Here is a 21480-nt window from a genome sequence, read left to right on the forward strand (position 1 = left end):
CTGTTTTTATCAAATTCTGACTCAACCATTACCAGTTGAGTGACCATGCACAAGTTACTTAACTCTCTGTGCCCCTTCCGTTAATTATAAATAGGGATGATAATGGTACCTCCCACATAGGATTGATGGGAAGGTTAAGGAGTTAATATATAAGCAGGACAGTGCTGGTCACATGGTATAGGTATTAGTATTTCTTGAAGATTACATATCTTAATAACACTCGTTACCTGCACCACCCATCACCCATCACTCACCTCTTCCAGAAAAAAAAAAAAAAACAAAAAAAAAAACAAAAAAAAACCCTTCTACATCTAAACTCATGATGGTCCTTGCTTTCTATCCATTTTCCCATCTTCAAAATCTCCCTATCCACTGGGATGGATGGATGGATGGATGGATGGACACACACACACACACACACACACACCATCTACAAACTCTCTCAAATATTTCTAGCTTAAAGAATAAAAAAAAAGCTTCCTTTGAACTGGTTTCCCATCTAGGTAAAGGCCTTCATCTTCCTTCCCACATCTTCTCAATGGTGAGAACAGTGCAACTTTTTAAACCTGGATCACTCTTTTGCTATAACAACTTCTCCCTTCGTTCCACTTCAATGCATGTGTATCAAGGGTAGTGTCATCATCCATTTAATCTTCGAATTATTTTAATATGGATTTGCTTCTCATTTCATCAGAGTATCTTTTACTACTTGCCAAACTCATGGACTCTCCCCAGCTAATACCTTGCTGGTGGTCTTTGACCATCAGGTGATGCTGACATGCTCCATTCCAAAATGGCTCACTGCTACCACGGCTGCTTCTTCCTGCCTCCTTCCGCTTCCTCATCCTACCCCTTCAGCACTTCCCTCGCCTGGCAGACACACTCTTCCCACACACGGAGATCTTCATCTCTCGCCCATCTATCCTCTTGCTGTAGACATAGAAGGAGAGCAGAAGGACATCACACGAACCCGTGGGAGAAAGGGCATTTGAGGTGGGAGAAGAGCACAAAGACGGGGGGTGGGGGACCTCAAGGTGCGCCACGAGCCTGCAAACAACTGAGTGCTGGGCCCCACTGACTATCAGGGTAGACTCCGAAGGGGAAAGGGAGGGAAATCAGCCCAGAGCAGGAAGGCCTTAGCATTCTGGGAAGGGCTCTGGCTGCTAAGGAGTTTGGACTGGTTATTTTATTGGCAGTGGAGAGTTGGGAGCAATTAAGGGTCTGCCACACCCTACAAGGAAACAAGCCCCAATCCTATCTTCCTATCCCCCGGTGAAATATTTCTCACATCCATTCCTTTCTTTTCTCTTAATACTTCAGCTTGCTTGGTTTTTCAGTTTCTCCAGGTTAGGACCAAGCTTTCTGCAGCAGTTAATTCACTTTTTTTTTTTTCATGTTTATTTTGAGAGAGCCTGCAAGCAAGTGAAGGAGTGGAAGAAAGGGGGAAAGAGAGAACACCAAGCAGGCCCCGTGCTGTCAGCATAGAGTGGAACTTGGGGCTCAAACTCACAAACCACGCAATCATGACCTGAGCTGAAATCAAGAGTCAGATGCTTAACTGACTGAGCCCACCAGGTGCCCATTCACTCTTTAAAATAGAAAAAGACTTCTCCTGGGGAGTCCAGGGCAATGGGTGGGTCATTGCCGTGGGCAGGGTAGCTCCTGATTGAGAGAGCAGAGCCCCCACACAGACTACCCTGCCTACATGTCCTGCCCATGTCTGAACCTTTTTTTTTTTTTTTTTTTTAAGCTGGGATACATTTACAACACAATTCTTGAACCTCTGACCTGACAATAAGCCCCGTGATGGGAAGGTCCACAGCCTTAGATTCTGGTATATTGCTCAGTGCCATTCACAGTGCTGAGCCTATCACAGATACACAGATTTACACTAATTTGTGCTGGGCATGCAAGTGAACTTGCAAGGCAGCATGGGAAAATAGCAACAGCAGCAACAAACGCCTGAAGACCTGGGGCTCCCTGAAAGGAAAGAAGCAATACTCTACAAAGCAAAATCAAGACAAACACCTTATTACAGATCTGATCCAAAAACCTTAAAGAGTTTTTTCTATTGTAGAGCCCAAATAAGCAATGTTGTATTTTAATGTAAATTTTTTTCTTAAATTACCAACATTTCCATGAGAGAGCTATTAAACTAGAACCCACCTCCTGAACTGGTACAAAACCAGAAAAGGAACATAGTACAGTAAGGACTCTGGAATATGGCAAATTTGGCAACAAAGCCTGGTTCTACCACAAATGAGCTGTGTGGCCTTGGGGAGATCTCACATCTTCTCTGGACCTAAATTCCCTCAACTATTGGAAGGGGAAACCACCTATCCCACTGCATTATGAAAACTAATGTTAAGAACGGACACCAAGAACCTGGCTGAAAGTAGGCACAAAATAACATTAGTTCTCTTGTTTTCTCAATAAATAATTGTATGCCTTCATTGGGTCAGACACAGTTGTAGGCACTGGAGATGTATCAGAAGAAAAAGTCAAATGCATGTTCTCATAAGGCTCTTATGACTCATCCCTAGCCTCTCTAAGAACAGAATGTAAACCCCAGGTTTTTTTTCTCCCCAGTGAAAAATACACATTATGTCCATCTACAAATTGTGCATACAGTTGTAAAGGGGTTAAGGATCTCCTCTCAGGACCTGAGATTAAGAATCCTGCCCCTATATCAGTGTCTTCCGAATTTGCTTATTAAGAATGACTCAGGGAACATGTTATAGTCAGGGCCCCACTTCTGATTTACCAAAACAACAACACACCCAAAGGAGGGGATTAGGAATGTGGGTGTCATTAAGTGTCCCAGGACAATCTCATCATCAAGGAAAGACTTCGAGTTCAGTCTCCAGCACACCTGCTTTTCCTAGACTCACCCAACCTATTAGGAACCTATCACTTCCTATTAGCAAGTGCTTAAGATTTGTGAGTATAAAATGAAAACTATTCCAATTCTAGGCTACAGAGGTAAATGCTGTACCCCCACAAACTTCCTAGATGACTCCAATACAAAATATCAATCCCAGTTTATCCACGCAGAAGTATTTATTAAAGGACCACCATGTAAAAAAAGTTTTTTTTTTTTTTTTTTTTTTTTTTTTTTTACAGAAAAAAAAATCAGAAAACAGAAAGAGAAAGCAAGAGCTCGGGCATCACAAGGCCCTGATACACATCTACTGATTGGGCCAAGGCCAGGAGCTAGCACGCCCCAGCTCCATTTCTTGGTGACTGGTTGAACTCTCCTATACCTGAATATACATCACTGGTCATCAAGGGGGCAATCGCAACCTCGAGACAAAAGTGCAAAGTACATCTACCGAAGTCTGGTTAACAACATATCCACCTCCATGTAATGCACAGGTACATTCTTATTTTTAAAAAGAAACCCTGAGCAAACATTTTACAACCTCACACAACAGTTAAGGCAACCATGCATCTAGGAATTCTGTAGCAATCCCAGATTCAAGTATTCTATGCCACAGTCACACAGACAGTGGAAAATCCTGGAAGCCCTAGTGTGTTACTGTCCAAATTATACCTCCAAGACGATTGTTTGCACTTGGAAACAACTCTGCCCTTGGGCCCTATATCCAGACTGCAGCTGAGTAAAATGTGCTCCTAGCAAGAGAAAGCACTGCTCCCTCTCTATAAACGAACAGCTCACTGAAGAGCCAATTCGGGATCGGAATGGCCGAAAGCCACAAACAAGCCCCTGGCCCAGGCATCCTCACAATTTAAGTCACACTAGAAACGGCTTTTTCTTAGGCTTCACAAAACAGGTCAGGACTCCCCTTGGCAAATAAGGCCAACTCCTTTCAAGGACAAGGAAGTTTGTTCCCCACTCCAGTTAAGCTCTTCTGTGGCCTCCCACATGGTCTTCCCTTTTCTGTCCACAGGCTCTTGCCTATCTTTCTCCAAGGTAAGCCTTTCCTAATCTGGGCCGCTTTCCTTATTTGACAACAATGACTCAGTATCCAGAGCTTGATACAAGTCCCTTTATAGAAAGTAACACAAGAATTTGTTAACAGCTTTCTTTTGGATGCAAAACCAGTGGCATTTTTAGGCTATCTTCATCCTCGGGATCTGGACTAACCTGGAAACCAAGGGTGTATATTTGCCATAGCCATATGGCACACTCTTGTATAATGCGGCCCCAAGAGCCCACCTCTGGAAAGTTACTTCCTCCTAATTCCATCCAAATGCCTACATTCTACCCATTAAAATTATTATCTTATTTCTGTGAGACCCTCATTATCAGAAGATTTGTTAATAGAGAAAATCCAGGGGTGCCAGGGTGGCTCAGTTGACAGAGCTTCTGAAACTCTTAGTTTCTGCTCAGATCCCTATCTCCAGGTTCCTGGGATTGAGCCCCACATCAGGCTGTGCACTGGCAGAGTGGAGCCTGCCTGGGGCGCTCTCTCGTGCTCTTTCTCACTCATGTGCTCTGCCTCTCGCTCTCTCAAAACAAATAAAAATCAAAACTTAAAAGAAAATCCAAATTGAGGAAAATTTGGCACAGTACTATGTGTGGGGCATAGTAACTCTAAAGAACGGTTTGACAGTTTCTTATAAAATTAAAACACATTTACTATAGGACTCAAAAACCTCACTCCTACTTATTTATACAAGAGAAACTTCTGTTCACACAAAAAACTTATAGGCAACTATTTATAGTGGTTATTCACATCTACCAAAAACTGAAAACAACCCAATGTACTTCAATTGGTGAATGGATAAATAGTGGTATGTCCACTCAGTCGACTACTACTCAGCAATAAAAAGGACTGAATGGATACATGTAACAACATGGGTGAATCTCAAGTGCACTACACTAAATGAAAGCAGCCAGACTCAAATGGCAACAGAATGTGTCATTTACAGGACATTCTGAAAAAGACCAGAGTATGAGAGCAGAATTCAGAACAGTGGTTGTCAGGGGCTATGGGTGAAAGGTAATTACAAAGAGGCAAAAGGAAACTTTTTGGGGTGTAGGAACTAAGCTTGATTGCGTGGTGGTTAAGACTGAATATATTTGTCAAAACTCTAAGAGGCACAAAAGATACATTTTATGATATATAAAGGATACCTAAATTTTAAATTTAACATACTAACACAAAGAGAACACTGAAACAGTTTAAATGATACTTTATCTGAGACGAGAAACTAAGAACTTGTATTTAACCAAATTTAGATAATTGTAAATATGTGTTAATTCTTAGACCAAAATAATCCATTTTTTGTTATGTAACTTCTGTGAGATTTAGATCAGCAGGACAAAACCTTTCTCATTTCACATTTGACTCCTAAACAGTCTATTTACATAGATCTTTCTCCCCCAAAATATATTGAGCAACAATTTTTGACAAAGACTTTATAATCCTTAGATGATCCTAATATGTTTCTTTGGTGACTATCAAATCACCATCTTAGGTTGATTATCGTCCTCTTTAACAGTTATCTGGCCTAACTTAGCCAGATCTTCTCTGGGTCACAGCTGTATGATAACATCCGTTGTCCAATGTCAATTTCATAGAGTGCTTGAAATTTTTCTTCTTTTGCAAGATCTGAAATTTGTCTTTGCAATCAATTTATGTATTGTATGGCTGAGTTATTATCAGACCATTAGAGAGCCCAGCCAATGAAACAGTGTGTGTTAAGTGGCAAGTAAATTTTGGGTGGGGAAATATCATTAAGTGATGAGACTTAAGTGAATATACACCTGTTATGAAAACTTTTACTTCCCTCTGTTGCCTCATAACTGCAGGGAATCAGATAAATAATACATTTAAAAGTAAAGATGACTCATATTTTACCAATCACATTTGGTTGGTTTTATCCCAACTCTGAGAACCTACATTCCTTCACTGAGCACCTATTATATATGACAGTATATTACAAGGCCATAAAGATGGGTTAGATGCTTTCTTAAGTGTGGCAGGAAGGAGACATCATTGCCATCATGTTGTCTAACATTTACTGTTTATTGAGCAATGACCAGAATGGGTCCTAAGAGCTTTACTGATACTAACTTAAGTTTCTCAACATACCTATGAGGTCATTACTATTAATACTCTCATTTGCTAAACAAGGAGTCTCAGAACTATTCAGTAAATTGCCCAGGTACACACAGCAAGTCTTCGGCAGAGTTGGGGTTCACACCCCGTCTAGCTGCAGAGCTTGTACGTTTAAAGACAGCAACAGCCCTCACAGTCTGGGGCCATTCTGCCCCCAGCTCTCCACGTTAGCTGGATCTCTGAGATTTCACACCCCATGATTAGTCTATACACATCTGTCAAATCACTGAAGACTTGGGATTTCCTGGACAGAATACCATATAAGCATAGCAACAAGGGCAGCCAAGGAGCAAAGGAACTGAACTTGGCAGCTGGCTCCTCCCAGCCTCAGTGCCCTTGGAAAAAAGTCTGAAGGCAATGAGGCAGCTGCCCCTGGCACCCAACAGCTGCCACCCCTTCATGCTCTTCACTCGGGGAGGCAAGCTGTGCAAGCAGCTTCTTGCACCCACACTTTAGACAAACCAGACTAAATATAGCCAATGCTGCTCTCATGAGCCAGCTCAGAGCTGGGAGCACGGCTACATTCCACTTCAGCAAATTGGGGAGAAATCAGCTCGATTTACAAGAGAGCAGCTTTCCTCGCTTGCTCCTGTGGTTTCAAAAGGACCATACCCAAGATCCGACTGGGCTGTGGGGAGTGCTGAAGGTTTGGCCAAGCAGCTAATAGAGCCCACAGGAAAAGTAATAACCAGATAGGACTCAGGAGCATCCTCATTCACTTTCCTGTCCATAAAGGGCTAAACAAGCACAACACCAGGAACTTGGGGGGTGGGGGGGGGATCCATTAGGTGGAACATACTCTACATACACCCCTGTTTTATGCCTTTCCCCCCATTCCCCAGCCATCAATATCCTGGTCCAAAGCTCGCTTGATGCTACTCCTCTGGCAAGGCTATCCCATCCAGCTCAGAACTAGATGCTCCATTTGTTCTCAGACCTCCCACATCACGTTGTTTGTGCTTTTACTTATTAGCACTTCTATCATTCCACCTCATCTGCTTCTTGTCTCCCTTCAGCAAAGGGATGATGGGGGCGGGTACAGAACAGGCTAAGCTCCCTTCTTTATTGACTCCTCCCTCATTTAGTCAAGTTCCCTGCACACAGAAAATGCAAAACCTCTACAATGCCAAGGAGTTTGCAATTCCCTACCTTTCTCCTAGTTAAAGGCACAACACGTGACACTCCCTAGAGTTCAAGCACCAGCTGCAGACCCCTGGCTGCCCCTCCAGTAGGTCACCACAGCATCTACCGTGACTCAGCGTAACAGAACACGGCAACAACGTTCTACACGATCTCCCCCCTATGAACACCAGCCCTCGTTTCTTCTGGCTCCGGAGTACAGCAAGACAGGAGAAGGAAAGGGCCGGGCCAGGCCAGGCAAGAATAGGATTAAACTGACACCCTGTCTGAACTGGCTGAGAGGTCCCAAAGAAGTGACAGGAGTGGCAGGAACCAGCCTTGGCAAGCACGGTGGCAGGGTCTGAGGTCCCGCTTCTCACACTCTAGACAAGAATTTTTGATGACGAGCTTCGATTCACCACTCCCAGGTCTTAAAAAAAAAAAAAAAAAGTGATTAATACAAGCTGCTGGTACAGTAAAGTCCAATCTTCTGGGCCAGAGAACAAAATAAATTTAGAAGGAAAAAAAAAAGGAAAAGGAAAAAAAAAAAAAACCCTTGGGGATAAGTGAAATGGAAGAGAATCAGGCAGTTAGTTGAACAGTAACATCACCATGCACAGGGAAGAGCTGCTTATGGAAACCGGTCTACACGCTCCTACCGCTTCTACAGCCCTACTCTGTAGGTGAACACAGAGGGGAGTTCTCCTCGGTGATCTAAGGAGCTACTGGGGCAATCAGAAGCATCCATAACCCTACCCACTAATTTGTTGTCTTCCCTCATTCAACAAAATTCACCAAGGGTCTACCATGGCCCAGGCTGAAGACAGGCCCACCTGCAGACAGCAAGAGCACCACCAAGTACAAGAGGTGATTACAATGTTCTCAAGAAGAAAATGCACTTAGAAAAATGTCGGGGGGGTTAGAATGGAGGGCCATCTTCCTCCTTGTTAGGTTTCATAAGAGGGGAAATCCACGCGGACACTTCTGGTCTCTCTCCACTCTCACAGGTTCTTTTCAGAAAGGAGACAACTATAGACACACGTCTATGAAAGGGAACAAAGCATATGTGGCTCTGTTCTCTCTCCTTCCCTTTGAGTCCCACCTGCCTGCTGCAGGAGCCCACGTTCTCCTGGCTCTTCAGGCTGTTACAGGGGCAGGTACCTCCATGAGGGGCAAGTTCCCTGCTTGGGTGCAAGATCAGCAAGTCTGCTTTATCATCCAACCCATAGCCAAACAAACCAGCCCGAGGAGTCCTGTAATAAAGACATTTTTATCTCCCGTCGGGAGTCTGTGACCTGGTTCTGAATTCAAACAGGATAGCAGGGTAGAGAGCCATCACTTACAACAGCTTCCCTTTGCTAGGAGTGTTTGACTATCTCCTTTGCCCTCTCCTCCAGCTGCTGTCATGTATCCTTACAATACCTTGGTCATGGGCAGGTTTTTTTTGTTTTGTTTTGTTTTTTGTTTTTACTCTTTTGCAGGAGAGAAACTACAGAACCTGAACCTTGAATGACTTAGAGGCCATTTGATAGCCAGTTTGTTCACTTAGGATGGGAAATTCAGATTCCTTAACACAGATGTCATTTAGAGCATATAACTTTCCATTTGAAATCTTTAGGGAGGTGAAGTGCTGAATATTGGAAGTCATTTTTCTGCCACGTAAGAGAGACAAGTCTATCACATCTGGAATAGAAACACTACAATGTTTATCTACTCACTTTTTTAAATGCAGCTCTAAGGATGAAGCAAGCAGGAAAGGAAATGAGAACCAAGAGTAGGAATACCCTTCGCTTGCTTTGGGGCATTTCTACTCCATTCATGAACAATTCCTGCAGTCCTCTGAGTGCCAGGAACCAACCATGGACTACAGAGATGAATAAAACACTGTCCCTGATGAGTCCACTTTTTCTGTTCCCTGTATAATAACGCAATCTATTTCTGTTAAAAACATCACCTCACGGACACAATCATCTATACAGTCTGTCCATGGAGAATGGATTACTTTGTGGTTTCTGCGTGCTACCTCCTCCCTGGTGGCCCTAGTTTGTCCAGCTATTTGGGGTAATTTACTACAATTTTTTTTTTTTCAAAAAAGACAATGGATGTAAATATAATCCCAACCTGAATGCAGACCATGCATTCTATGGCTGGAAGGTACAACTCTAAGCTGCCCAGCTGCCCATAAATGCAAGGCATGGGTCGCAACCAGGCTAGGGAATAGAAACAGGATGTCGTAATGAAATACAGAGAAGAAAACACAACCCAGGGTGGCCATAAAACATAGGGCACCTCTTTATCATCTTAAACTCAAGGCTACAGGTTCAACAAAATGAATCAGCTCCCTATTTGTTCTTAACACTTTTAATACTTCTAACACTTTATATTTAACACAAGGTCAAGCTTACTTAACCAAACAGGTTACACATGATAAAATAAAACACCTTCTAATTTGTTAGACTTGTGTGAATAAGTGAAAATTCAGAACACAAAACATGCCAAATAGTAAACCTTTTTTTTTTTTTTTAAAGGATGGGAATACAAAAACATTTACTAAGGATCTATGTTCTAAGTACCCTCCTATAAGGCCTCTCCTTTATTAAATCCTCTCAACTTTCCTAGGAACAGTAGTGTGTCCTTTTTCCCAGATTCAGAAACTAAAGTTCAGATGTTAAGTAACACATATTGTATCCTATTCCAGTTCCTCTGGCAAAATTCCTTCTCCCAATCAATGTTTCTCAATGAACTTAGGGACATGGGTTGTTACCTAGTTTGGGGTTGTGAACTTTGCATGGGATGGCCATGCACTGAAGGACATACAGCATCCCTGGCCTATGGACAAAAAACAGGAACAGTCCCAATATATCCCAGCCATGAGCTAGGAAGTTCAAGACTCCCTGGATGAGTACTGCTCTATCAGATTCTTTGAGTATCAGGACTAAAAACTGAGGAGAGGGGAACTTCCTTTAAGAGTCTCTCCTACCTTCAAATCTCTCAGAAAGTCCTTGATTTTATGACACTTGGGCTAAGAAAGCCCCATGCACACTTATGGAGTCAGTTACAAAAGTGGCCATGAGTTTATTTCCCATATATTCCATAAGCATTTATGAGTACCTACTAAGGGTCTGGTACTGTGCTACTGGCTGGGAATATAAGGTCCCAAGCCCCAAGGGGTTAGTCTTATACTCCAGTGAGAGATTAAGTTTGGAGATGTTAAAATAGGTGTAACCACAGGTACTAGGGAAGCTCAGTGCAGAAGCCCCTCCCATAGACTAGGGCAAAGAGCTGGAAGGCAGGGCTGAGTCAGGTTCGCAGAGGAAGTGAAGTTTTCCCTGAGCCTTTAAAGATCAGGTGAGAGCAGCCAGGAAGAGCCCAGTCTAGGCTGAGCAAACAGCCTTCGCAAAAACTGAGCTAGGAATCCTATTTGCAGCCAAACTTTAAACTACTTCCTTCATTCCTCAAGTGGAGACCTCATTGTGATTCAAACTCAGGATCTCCTGTTTACTAGACAAGCACTTGAACCAATAAATCTCTACAAAATAAAATAAGCCTCTGCAGTCCACGTGTACTTCATTCCAAAGCCCTTGTTTTTGCAAGGTCTGCCTTTGCTGGTATAATAACCCATCAGACAAGAAATATGACTAATTTTATACTTCTTACAGCAAGCAGGACATTCTTTTCAAATGCACTGTGGACTGGCAACCATGGGAGTGTCCCTCACTTGGGAACACAGAAGAGTGAAGAGAAAAAGAGGATAATCAAGGTCAGCTGAAGGGTGAGGCAGAAGGGGTGCCAGCAGGTCAACTTACCCTTGACCTGAAGCTCAAGATGATCCTTATCCTCTGTTAGCTTTTTTCACTCACCATCAACTGTACCAATGCATGAAGCCTGATTCTCACATTATTATATTTGCACAGGAAGCTTATTTTGGCTATTTTTTCAAAACCATGTATGCTATATATGTAATATAGAAACTATATATGTGAGTATATTAATAAATAGGTAACTAAAAGTAGCCAACTGGGAAACTCTGAACCTCAGCCCAAAGGCAATAGTTTTTTGAGTTAACGTACTGAGCACAGAAACTGGGTTGTTGCCACTTCAGGTGGTTAAATAATTATGAGAGGAGTCAGAGTAGTTCAATTGTTCTCTCCTGGGGCAGGAAGGGGTGAGGGAAGCAAGCCCTTGTGGCTCCCTCTCGCCTCTAGCCTACAAGGAACGGGCTCATTTCCCCTTGGCAAGGAGCCAGATGCGGTAGGCGGGCATGCCCTCATTTTCCTGCCCCAGTTCCCCTCTTACCTGAGGCACATTCAGGAACCATAACCCTGCAGGTGACTTCGGTCCCATAATGATTGCATTTCTATCATTCAGGCACACTTTGACCTCCAATTTGACATCACAAACACATCTGGTCCACGTATATTTCCCCATAAATTACCCTGCACACAAAAAAGTCTTGCGTTCCAAGGTAAGATATTCTGAAGTAAAACTTCGGGATCCCTCACAAACCTCCTGTCCCTGCTTCCAACCAGGAGGTTCAGGAGAGGCAGTATCGTAGAGCTCCAACCGCAAAGCCAAAAGGCCAAAATCACACTAGAAAAAGAGGAAGGTATCTTCAAAGGAAAGGATTCACCCCAACGGAAGAGGCTGGCTATTCTTTTTTATTCCTGGCTGATTCCATTTCTTTTTCGTAAACTTTGCTAACCCCGGGATGGTGGTATAAACAGAGACAGGTGTAGGGGCACCTCCACCCTCTGAGTACATCCGCTGCTACCGCTGTCGGGTGCGCATGATAGGGGCCCTGGACCCAATCGAAGTCCATGCTTCCCGATGACGCACCCGGCCGGGGGTCCTCTCCCACGTGGGGGGAGGGGGTGTTACAAAATGGGCATTCCCAGTCCTGCGGCCACCCAGCCCGCCCCGGTTAGAGGGGACAGCGAAAGGGACACCTCGGAACTGAGACCTCATGCCCGTCTCTCCGATTTTCCCACTTCCAGCACATCGTTTCGCATCAGGGGTACTGTTTGCCTCCAACCCCAAAGTCCTGCGCACCTACATGTCTTTCTAAAGCAACTGAAGAAAGCGCCTATTCGCCTTCCGGGACTCAGGTGAGTGCCAAGAGGTGTAGGAGGAAAGGGCCCGCTCGCCACCACCCTCTTTCCTCTCCTCCCCACGTTCCCCAGGATTCATCAGGGATGTGTGTAGTGGGGTGCGCGGGTTAAGAGGGAGCTTAAAATGCCCAAGCGTCCCTTACCTTCCACAGCCATTCTCCTAGAGCTTCCCTAACGCATGCATAATTTTCTCGGCCGAGGTACTCCTCCTGCCCCGCGCTCCCCCCTCCTCGCGCTTTCGCCTAAATATTCTGCGCTCATCTGCTCCAGGACCAACCTGCCGCGGTCACGCAAAGCGAGGCTGCCGGCTTGGCTCGGCGCAGGGCGGCCCGGGAAGTGTAGTTCTCTCACTTCCCTCCGACCCGCGAGAGCACCCCGAATCCTCCGCGGGGAACTGCTCCGTCTCCACACTCAGACGGCAGCTCCGGCCTCAGCCCGCCTAGACAGAATAATCCCTCCTGGGGGGCGTCTCGCGGGCAGAGCCAGCGACCCCCGGACGTGGCGAGGACTACATTTCCCAGGATGCCGTGCGCTGGGTTTCGTTCGGCGCTGAATAGAGACCCGAAATTGAGCTCTTCGCGGACAATTGGAAGTGGGTAAGCACCTGGCAGGCAGGGGTCGTGCGGAGGGCCGGGGGTAGCTGGGTCTGTGGTGGAATCTTCTGGGCCTGTTCGCCGGCGTGCTTGGCCAGTCATTTAGTAAGGGGAGCAGAGCTCCGGCTGGCAGTGGTTCCCGCCTGGGCCAGAGAGCCGCTGCCCGGGTGCGGTTCAAACTTGTTCCTCTGCGCCCTGGAATACGCGGGGTTCTGGAGAAAACCGCCAGGTGACGTAGCCGTCGTCTAATCCTCCAAGTTGTACAGGTGTATAAACACTTAAAACGGAGTGGGGGATGGCTTGAAAACACTGAACAGGCATCAGCCTCAAGGGGTTATTGAGAACCAAATCCCACCTGAGGATGTCAGATGATGGAAGGCTGTCTTGCTTCCCAACTAGGAGGCTTTCAGCTTGTTTGGCCTGGAAGCCAGTTGACGGTCTGTGGTAGGGCCTAATAATTAACAGCGCCTAAGAATTAGTGTCCTTTCAACTTCTGACCCTGTGTCCTAACTCCAGGTGTTGGGTTGCTATAAGCAGACAGGGGAAAGAAGCACGTGGAGGGCAATAGAATTCCAGAGCTGGTAAATACTGATAAAAATGATGTTCCCAGGCTCTGCTCTTCTCTTCTCTTCTCTTCTCTTCTCTTCTCTTCTCTTCTCTTCTCTTCTCTTCTCTTCTCTTCTCTTCTCTTCTCTTCTCTTCTTGCATGTAGAAATGTAGGTGCAGTTATGGCTGGTAGAGATAAGGGAAGGGTCTTGCGGAAAAAAATCTGATTCAGGACTGCAGTAAGAAGACTTTTGAAGGTCTTGAGCTTGAAAGTTGCAATGGTTCTGTATCGTTAGATATATCACTATCCCTATCTATCTAAAAACTACTCTGGAAAATAAGGAAGTATAAAGATTTGATTCTTCCCAAAAGATGACTAGTTAGATTTTGTTTTGGTCATAAATTTTTTTTAAATAATTTTGTTTCTGAGGGTGTACATGCACACCTGCTTTTCTGGTCATGGAGTATGTGCCTAGTCCTGCTATCTGGTAATATGACTGTGTCTGGGTCCTTTTTTTTTTTTTTCCTTTTATTTTCCCCTCCCCCTGTGTCTGGGTACTTTTAGAATACCTGTGTGTAACCATTAAATGCCGTTGGTGATACTTTAACTGTGAGTCCGTAGAGCTGTGTGCAAATCAAACCCAAGATTTCCATCTTTGGTGCGGTAGCCAGAGATCTTTTCAGTGAGACACAGTGGGTATTTGCCATTGGTAAAATCATTTTGCCAACTTAATATGCAACCAAGCATTTTAAAATCTGGGAGGAACAAGGGGCACCTGGATGGCTCAGTTGGTGGAGCACACAACCCTTGATCTCAGGGTTGTAAGTTTGAACTCCATGTTGGGTGTAGAGATTACTTAAAAAAATATATGGATGGAAGTGAAATCTGGGTGTTTCTCTCCCCTTTCATGTATGTAACATCACCAAAGCATTAAGTTTTTCCTTAGAATGTTTGGGGGAAAAAAACCCAATGGGCAGGCAATATCAGTGGTTCTTGACCTTGTCTGTGCACCAGTCTTTTCCAAGCACACATTTTAAAGCTTCAAGTTAATCTCACAGAATCTGGATTTCTGAGTGTTTGGATAGGGACAATTAAGTTTTAAAAACCCACAGGTGATTCTATGTGCAGTGAAGGATCTGGGCGATACTAAAATGTAAAAGTCCCTGGGAGCACCTGGGTGGCTCAGTCGGTTGAGCTTCCGACTTTGGCTCAGGCCATGATCTCAAGGTTTGTGAGTTCAAGCCCCCCATCGGGCTCCATGCTGACAGAGCCTGGAGCCTGCTTCAGATTCCATGTCCCCCTCCCTCTCTGCCCTTCCCTCACTTGCACCCTGTCTCTCTTTCTCTCTCAAAAATAAATAAGCATTAAAAAATAAATAAGAGTCACTGAAATCCATTTTTAATTTAAAAACTTTATTTCAACTCAAATATTTAAGACCTTTCTCAATTGATGTGCATTCTTGTTTAAGTTTCACTTTTAGTATAAATATGTGAAGGAAGTATTAATTTAACCAATAAAAAATAGCCAATACTGAATTCTTTTTTTTTTTAACCTAGAAATAGAGCAGTATCATATTGTTCAACCTAATGAAGGATAAGCAGAAGTTAACCTGGGGTTTTCAATTCTGGTTGATCATCGGGGGGGGGGGGGGTAGGGGGAAACAATTCCCACTAGAATGGCCAAAAGGAAAAGACAGAAAATACCAACTCTTGGCAAGACTGTGAGGCAGTAAGAACTCATAAATACTGCTGTTGTTGTGCAAATTGATGCAACCACTTTGGAAAACCATTTGGCTTATTAAGTCAAATATACGCTTATCCTGTGACCCAGTAGTTCCTCTTATAGGTGTATAGCAGACAGATATGCATACACATCTCCAAAAGACATATACAGGAATGTTCATGGCTATATTATTTGTAATAGCTACAAACTGGAAACAGCCCAGATGTTAATCAACACTAGATAAATGAGCTGTGGTGTAAACAAACCAACCTGTCCTGCAGGTGAGCAGACCATGCCCCATGGACCAAATATGGCCTGCTGCCTATCTCTGTCTTGTTCATGAGCTAAGTTTGGATTTTACATGTTTAAATGGTTGGGGGAAAAAGAAGACTATCTTGTCACTTGTGAAAATTATATAGAAGTACCAACATAATAGCTTCAGTTTTGCTTTTTGGCCTGTTAAAATATTTCCTATCCCTTACAGAAAAAAAGTTTTAGCAAATTCTACAATAAAGTAATGGAAATGAATGAATTACAACTGCATACAACAACAAAGATAAACCACATGCATTAGGTGTCTATTGCTGGTGACAAATCACTGCCAAATTGAGTGGCTTATAATAACACCCTTTTATTACCTCAGTTTCTGTGGGAAAGAGATTTGGGCATAGCTAAGCTGGAATTTCTGCTTCACGGTTTTTTGTTTTGTTGTTTTGTTTTAATTTTTTGAGAGAGCGGGAGAGAGAAAGAGCGCACCCATGCAAGCCAGGGAGGAGCACAGAGAGGGAGAGAGAAATCCCAAGCAATCTCCGCACTATCAGCACAGAGCCCGATGCAGGGGTTGAACCCACGAACTGTGAGATCATAACCTAGCCAAAACCAAAATCCAACTAAGTTGGATACTTAACCAACTGAGCCACCGAGGTGTCCCATTTCATGGTCTTTTACAGGTTGCAATCAAGGTGTTGCCTGGGCCAAAGTCATCTGAAGGCTCAACTTGGGAAGCTTAAGCTTCCAAGTTCACATGGTCGTTAGTGGAACTCACTTCCTCACAGGCTGTTGGATGGAAGGCTTCAGTTCTTTGCTGGCTGTTGGCCAGAGGCCGCCCTTAGTACTTTGCCACAAGAGCCTTTCGAACACGGCAGGCTGCTTCATTGAAACACACAAGCTAAGAAAGGAAAATAGAGTTTGCTAACAAGATTAACGTCACAACCTTTTGTTACTTAATCATAGAAGTCCCATCCCCTCAATGTTGCCATGTTGTCATCTATTGGTTAGATGTAAGTTACTCAAGGGGAAGCCATAAATATCAGGAGATTGGATCATTGGGAGTCATCTTAGAGCCTTCCTACCACAACACACAGGTAAGATGCTGAACCAAAAAAGCCAGACGAAAAGAAGTACATTTGTGTGATTCCATTTTATGTAAAATTCAAAAACTGGACAAAATCTATGGCATTAGAAGTCAGGGTAGTGGTTTCCTAAGTGTGTGAGGGGGGGAGTATAAGAGCAGGGAATGGTTAGTAACTGGAGGGAAGGCCCATGAGGGCATCTGGAATGCTGGGGTATTGTGATTCTTCAGCTGTCCGCTGTTTAGACATGTGTATAATGTTTGTGAAAGGTATTAAGCCATATGTATCTGATTTGTGAAGTGTGTATGTGTGTGAGAGATAACTCCAGTGAAAATTGATAAGCAGTAATGTATGCTTAGATTCAGTTAAACGTGATAAATGACCCATTCACAGCCACTCTGATTATCCATGCCTTCTCTTTCTTTGCCACAGTAAAGTGGGGGTTGATTCCATTCCATTTAATAAGTTATGTTTTGAGGACCTACTAAGCACTAGGCCCTTGTCTAGATGTTTGTAATATATGGCAGGCTGAATTTCTAGAAATGGCCCTTAAAATTCCATACCATTATCCCCTGAACTCGTGTATGTGACGAGTCTTTCCTCCTGTGATTGTGTTATGTTAAAAGATACAGTTGACTTTAAAAGTAGAAGACTATCCAAGTGGGCCTAATATAGTCAATCAAGAAAGCATTTTCTCGGGGCGCCTGGGTGGCTCAGTCGGTTAAGCAGCCGACTTCGGCTCAGGTCATGATTTCGTGGTCCATGAGTTTGAGGCCCCCCCCCCCCCGTCGGGGTCTGTGCTGACGGCTCAGAGCCTGGATCCTGTTCAGATTCTGTGTCTCCCTCTCTCTGACCCTTCCCCGTTCATGCTCTGTCTCTCTCTGTCTCAAAAATAAATAAACGTTAAAAAATAAAAATAAAAAAGAAAGCATTTTCTCTAACTGGTAGCAAAAGAGGAGGGCAGAAGAGGAACTCAAAGAGATTCTAGGCATGAAGAAGACTCAACACATAGGTTACTCCTTTGAAGAGAGAGGCGTGTGAGTAGGGATATAAGTGGTCCCTGGCAGACAGCGGCAAGGAAAAAAGGGCCTCAGTCCTGTAGGTACAAGGAACTGGATTCTGCTAACAAGTTGAATGAGCCTGGAAATGGATTCTTCCCCAGAGACTTCAGATAAGCATTCAACCCACCTGACACTTTGACTCAGGTCTTGTAAAACCCGAACATAGAACACAAGTGAGCCCACACATCCCTCTTAGCTACAGAACTGTGAGCTAGTAAATCAATATTGTTTTAAGCTGCTAAATGTACTTCCTTTTTTTTTTTTTTTTTGTTTTTGAGAAAAAGAGAGAGTGATCAGGGGAGGGGCAGAGAGAGAGGGAGCATGAGAATCCCAAGCAGGCTCCACACTGTCAGCATGGAGCCCAATGTGGGGCTTGAACCCACAAACCCGTGAAATCATGACCTGAGCCGAAACCAAGAGTCGGACACTTAACCAACTGAGCCACGCAGGTGCCCCTAAATATGCTTATTTTCTGTCTGTTAATCTGTTAGTTTGTTATGCAGCAATAGAAACTAATACAGGATGCATCCTGTACACAGCAGAGAGTTATATGGGACCTGTTTTTGTTGGCGGGGACAGTTTAAAAAAATGATTTTAATGCTGATAAAGGAAATCAGAATCTCTGGAGGTAGGACTCTCACCACCAGCATTTTTTTTTTCTTTTTTCAAGTTTTTTAAGTATTTCAGGAGATTCTAATTGGAAGCTTCTATTGAGCACTCTTGTTAAAGGGACAGAGACAAAACCGCCTCGGGAAGAAGAGATATTTGGCATTCCCCTCTGTCACATGTTCTGTTAACCTGACACCGAGTCTTGTCATAGAGTCTTGCAACATGCCTTTTGAATGTGGGCTTCCTCTCCGTTCCCTCTGCTACCCTGCTGGAGGAGTCAGACATGGGTTTCGTTCAAATAACATAAGCACTTCCCCTGGCTCCAGGAGGACAGGGATGGACTCTGGTTTGCTTACATGAATAAACTACCTGGTCATGATTGGGTCTACATTCTCCCCAGTGAAACTTCAAGTTAATGTTTTGTTTTTGTTTGTTGTGGTGGTCCATGCTGGAAGAAGTAGGCATTTCTACACCTGGGATCAATTCGAAACTGACTTAGAGACAAATTAATCTGAGCCTTCTCATTTCAGAGTCAGGGCAGAGAAAGAGCATGCCCAGGTTGCACCATGGTAGAACAATGTCTAGAATCCAGATCCAGGCAAGGGTTTTTTTTAGGGGGTTAGGGGTGCAGGATGGGAAGATTTCTGTTGCTTTAGGCTTGGCTTGGTTGCCAAGTGAGGAGGCTGGGGTAGCTGTACTTCTCGCTGCAGTTTTGAGGACAGGTTGGGGTAGCTCTACCTCAGGCCGGAGGGGCAGTGGCTACTGGAGGGACCGTTATTCTCATAGTAACGGCAGAGGAACAAGAGGGCAAAGGAAGCATCCAGACTTTGAAGGCCTGGCTCAGAGCTGGGGCATGTTCACTTCTTTCCCTTTGTCATTTGTCAATGTAAGTCACATGACCAATCTCATCATTAAGGCATGAGGAAATATACTATGCCCATGAGGAAGCCGTGGCAGGGATGTGAATGTGGGGAAGGATGAAACGTTGGGTTAATTACTCAATCTCCACAGTGGCTGTGTTGTAATGCCCGAAGTTCCGAAACTTCCCACAAAAGTCCACCAGAGTCGTAAGTCAAAGCCAAGCGGCAAGGGTCGTTTATTGCAGGTTCGAACCTGGTCCTCTGCGCACTCGTCGCCGGTGACGCAAGAGGCCACGATCAGGGTTGGTACAGCATTTTTATAGACAGAGACAAATAGCACAGGGGAGGTTTCAAATTATGAGGGGCCTGATTAGTTGATTTCAAAGTAAGGACATTTGTTGTTCTCTGATTGGGCGTCCTTTGTCTGTCCTTTGGCGGGAAGGCTTTGTCCGTTACTTGTGGCGGGAGGAAAAAGGGGGAAGGGGGTAGGGTAGGTGAGGAATGTGCTAAGCAAGCAGGTTTACAGAAGCGAGAAATGCCAGTTAGTTTATGTACAATCACTCATTCCATTACATATCAGACTACATTTAGGAAGGTTTACAACCCATTCTACTACACAGCGGGTTACATTCAGGAAAGGCCTCACAATGCTCGTAGCAAACAGCAAGCAAAACAGACTTCTCAGCAATTGTATTTCTTATCAAAGATCCATAATAAGCAGAAAAGAGAACTTTAGCTTTAAACTAAGGCAGGGCTGTCATTTGGATTGTTCCTTTCAGTGTATGAGTCTCCTGTGGTTGCCATAACAAAGTGACCCAGCTGGGTGGCTTAAGACAACAGAAACGTATCCCTTCACATCCGGGAGACTAGAAGTCTGAAATCAGAGTATTGGCAGGGCCATACTTCCTCTGAAGTCTCTACGGGAGAATCCTGTCTTCTTCCTAGTTTCTAGTGGTTGCTGGCAGTCTTTAGGTTCCATGGTGTGTTGCTACATCACTTGTATCTTTGCCTTTGTCATCACATAGTCTTGTTCCTCATGAGTATGTCTCTGACTTTTTAGGTCGCTCTTCCTTATAAGAGCACCACTCATTAGATTCAGGGCCGACCCTAACCCAGTATTACCTCTTCTTAATTGATTGTCTTTGGAAAGACATTATTCCCAGATGAGGTCACATTCACAAATATGTGGGGTTAGGAATTTTGCACATTTATTTTGGGGATACAATTCAACTCAACCCACAACGACAGACCAGAATCCTGTACCGTCTTTTATAAACTAGAGCAGTTGTTCTCAAAGTCTGGGTCCTGGATCCACACAATGAACATCATCTGGGAGGTGGTTAAAAGTTCAAATTCTTGGGCCCCAACCCAGACCTACAGAATCAGAAACTAGTGGGGTGGGACCCAGCAATGTGTGATGTTACAAGTTCTCCAGGTGACATTAATTCATGCTAGAGTTGGAGAACCACCTACCGCAGAAGAGAGTAGAAGCTAGGCTTTGCAAAAAGGTAAATGTGGCCATAATTGTTAAGGAGTGAGAGGTAGGACCCAATCCCAGTTGGGTGTCCGTCCGTGTGTTCTGAATATGTAGTGTTGTTGGAATAAGTGATGGTGAAGGTAATTACACAAAAGAAAGCAGATGTTGGAAGTAGAGTGGATTTAACTAATCACTTGAGTAATAAGAATATAATTCTAAGGACTCCAGGTCCCCCTTGCCTAATGGATCAGTGGCTTTGACAAAGCACTGTTCCTATACACAAAAGTCATCACTGAATTGTCATTTCCTGTGGCTGTGAGAAAGCTGGGAGGTGTTATCAGAGCTGGTTCCTGAGTCTGCAGCATGAGCTACGCTGGGGAGAATCCATGAAAAGAACGTAGCCACGGTGTTCTGCACAGTGTTCAGTGCACTTGTGAAAATGATTATTACCAAAGACCAACTGCTGACTCCACACTTCTGTCTTCAGCCAGTTCTGGAGAAGAATGTATGTGCAAGGCTGAGAAGGAAAACGTGCCACAGTTTGGTACAGCATTTCAGGCATGAGACATAGGAAGTTAGTTTACCAGTGAGGTCCCATCTAATGCACAACTAAATTTAACAAAGGGAGTCAGCGCTGAGATGGGGTTAGATTATCAAATAAAAACAGTGTAAAAATCAGGAATGGGCAACTTTGTGCTTGAAAATACCTTACGTTGTCCCTTAAAACACAGGGCATGGAATTTTATGTATATAGTCCTATGGAGTAATTCCCTAGCACACCAAACTTAGAGCATAAAGAAAAGACTACAAGGAAAATCTTTATGCAGATGTCTGTATATTCAAAACATCCTGCCTTTAAAATAAAGTCCTCATTCTGAATGTGGGGGGCGGATAGACTGTTCCAAACTTTTTCTTTTGGACTCTAATACCTTAATATGATGCT

The 21480-nt window shown here is 44.0% G+C and overlaps 1 protein-coding gene and 1 long non-coding RNA gene across 7 annotated transcripts in view; one reads left to right on the forward strand and one right to left on the reverse strand.

The window, feature by feature from the left end:
• Window positions 1-12591, reverse strand: part of SAMD12 (sterile alpha motif domain containing 12) — a 388238-nt gene extending 375647 nt beyond the window's left edge. The window contains exon 1 of one of the 2 annotated variants that reach the window (XM_045049821.1): window positions 12460-12591. In XM_045049821.1, the coding sequence (XP_044905756.1) occupies window positions 12460-12472 (13 nt within the window). In that variant the 5' untranslated portion in view covers window positions 12473-12591. Of the gene's footprint in view, window positions 1-11504; window positions 11666-12459 lie in introns of those variants that run through there. The other variant, XM_045049819.1, reaches the window with a different exon arrangement.
• Window positions 12592-12799: 208 nt separating this feature from the next.
• LOC109496181 overlaps window positions 12800-21480 on the forward strand; it is a 255448-nt gene continuing 246767 nt past the window's right edge. For all 5 annotated transcript variants that reach the window (XR_006592396.1, XR_006592395.1, XR_006592393.1 and 2 more), the window contains exon 1: window positions 12800-12912. This is a non-coding gene — a long non-coding RNA (uncharacterized LOC109496181). The remainder of the gene's footprint in view (window positions 12913-21480) is intronic.

Source organism: Felis catus, chromosome F2 (genome assembly GCF_018350175.1).
Source record: "Felis catus isolate Fca126 chromosome F2, F.catus_Fca126_mat1.0, whole genome shotgun sequence".
In the NCBI taxonomy this organism is placed as follows: Eukaryota; Metazoa; Chordata; class Mammalia; order Carnivora; family Felidae; genus Felis; species Felis catus.